The sequence below is a fragment of the Oratosquilla oratoria genome, chromosome 12 (genome assembly GCF_046742065.1).
Source record: "Oratosquilla oratoria isolate Oo_2021 chromosome 12, ASM4674206v1, whole genome shotgun sequence".
In the NCBI taxonomy this organism is placed as follows: Eukaryota; Metazoa; Arthropoda; class Malacostraca; order Stomatopoda; family Squillidae; genus Oratosquilla; species Oratosquilla oratoria.
This window is the reverse complement of record NC_134788.1, coordinates 28,918,137-28,920,174: the sequence shown is the minus strand read 5'-3', so window position 1 is coordinate 28,920,174 and position 2,038 is coordinate 28,918,137. Positions and strand designations below refer to the sequence as shown.

At 49.0% G+C, this 2,038-nt stretch overlaps 1 protein-coding gene across 1 annotated transcript in view; it reads right to left on the bottom strand.

The window, feature by feature from the left end:
• LOC143030638 (uncharacterized) overlaps positions 1-1,822 on the bottom strand; it is a 3,090-nt gene extending 1,268 nt beyond the window's left edge. The window contains exon 1 of the mRNA XM_076193805.1: positions 1,060-1,822. Coding sequence (XP_076049920.1) covers positions 1,060-1,815 — 756 coding nt within the window. The 5' untranslated portion in view covers positions 1,816-1,822. The remainder of the gene's footprint in view (positions 1-1,059) is intronic.
• Positions 1,823-2,038: the final 216 nt, after the last annotated feature.

Here is a 2,038-nt window from a genome sequence, read left to right as displayed (position 1 = left end):
CTGTCCAGGGGTGGAAGGTATGCGATAAAAACTAGGACAAACCCAGGGGGTGAAGAGCATAAAATTCAAATTAGAACAGCTCTCTAAGGTTGAACAACTGTCCAGGGTTGGACAGCTGTCTATGGTTGGACAACTGTCCACGGGATGGAGGAAAGGAAATATAAACTAGGACAACTGCCCAGCGGGTGAAGAGCATAAAATATAAGATAAGACAGCTGTCCAGGGTTGGACAACTGTCCGGGGTTGGACAACTGTTCAGGGGATAGAGGAAATGAGATACAAACCAGGACATCTGTCTAAGGGGTGAAGAATATAAATTGTAAAATAGGGTTGGACAACTGTCTAGGGCTGGACAACTGCCCGGGGTTGGACAACTGTCCGGGGTTGGACAACTGTCCAGCGCTAGACAACTGTACGGTGTATGGAGGAAATTAGATATAAACCAGGACAACTGCCTAAAGGTGTAGAAAATGAGATATAGTAGGCCAACTCTCCAAAGGTGAAGGGCATAAAATATAAAGTAGGGCATCTGTCCAGGGTTGGACAACTGCCCAAAGACGGAGTAAGTTATAACGTGAAAACTGCCAAGGGGGTGGAGTAAATCAGATATATGTTAGGACAACTGTCCAAAAGTGGAGAAAATGAGTTATAGTTAAATATGACCAAATACGTGAGTACATACACACAGTGTTGCCACATGATCTCTTTCTTCAAACCGTTGTTGCCACATCTTCGTAGCAAACGGGGGCGGACCACAAACACATACACACAGTGTTGCCACATGACCTCTTCCTACAGACCGTTATTGCCACATCTCCAGAGCAGTAGGAGGTGGACAGCACATACACACAATGTTGCCACACGACCTCTTCGTCCAAACCATTGTTGCCACATCTCTAGAGAAAAAGGAGGCGGACCACACACACATACACAGAGTTGCTACATCACCTATTCCTCCAGACCATTGTTCCCACATCTTCATAGCAGGATGAGGCGTACAGCACACACACACACGCACACACACACACACACACACACAGGGATGACCTCGGAACTCACACTGTCCCTGACGAAGCTCCTGATCTTCTTCATGCGGGAGAGTCCGTGTGCTTGGCGGAGGATTTGATCGCACATGGCATCCTCACAGGCGTTCAGCAATCCGAAGTTCGACTGACGGAGGAACTTCTCCCTTCCTTGGTCGTCCTCGCCCTCCTCCCGGCGTCCCTTAGGCTCCTCCCCCGCCAGCAACATGGCCGCCAGCCAGTTATCCCTCCAGGTGTTCAGGTGATCGATCACCGGTCGATCATAGCCTTCTTGATCAATCACGGGTTTATCATCGCCTTCATGATCGATGACAGGTCGTTGGTCATCGCCTTCGTGATCGACCACAAATCGATCATGACCTTCGTGATCGATCACAGGTCGATCAATGACACCGCCATCGATCACCGATCGATCACCGTCTCCGTGATCGAGGTCTGTCTGGTCGTGTTGATCTTGTCTAAGATCACCAGCTTCATCAGGCTGTGATTGGTGAGGCAAAGGTATCCTCCTCCTCCTCCCCTCCACCACCTCCTCTTCTTCATTTACTATGGGTCTTCCATGCAGAGCTTCATAGTTAAAGTTTCTTATGTTTTGATGAAGTTTCCATTCAAGGGAACTCTTCCTCTCCCTTCCTCCTCCTCCTCCTCCCTCTTCCCCTCCTCCTCCTCCATCATGACTACCTCCTACCTCCTCCGCCTTAGCGCAGAGGAGGAAGAAGAGGAGGAGGAGGAGGTAGGAGGCAGAAGAAGGACCGTGAGAAGTTCTCTGCATCTTGACTGGACCTGGGGAAGAAATGTCCGGATAAGTGAAGGAAATGTTCGGATAAACGAGGGAACTCTTCGGATAAGTGATGGGAATGTTCGGATAAGTGAGATTAATGTTCGGATAAGCGAGTGTAATGTTTAGATAAGTGAGGGGATGTTCGGATGGATGATGGAAGTGTTCGGATAACTGAGTGGAAATGTCGGGATGAGTGGGGGAATGTTCGAATAAG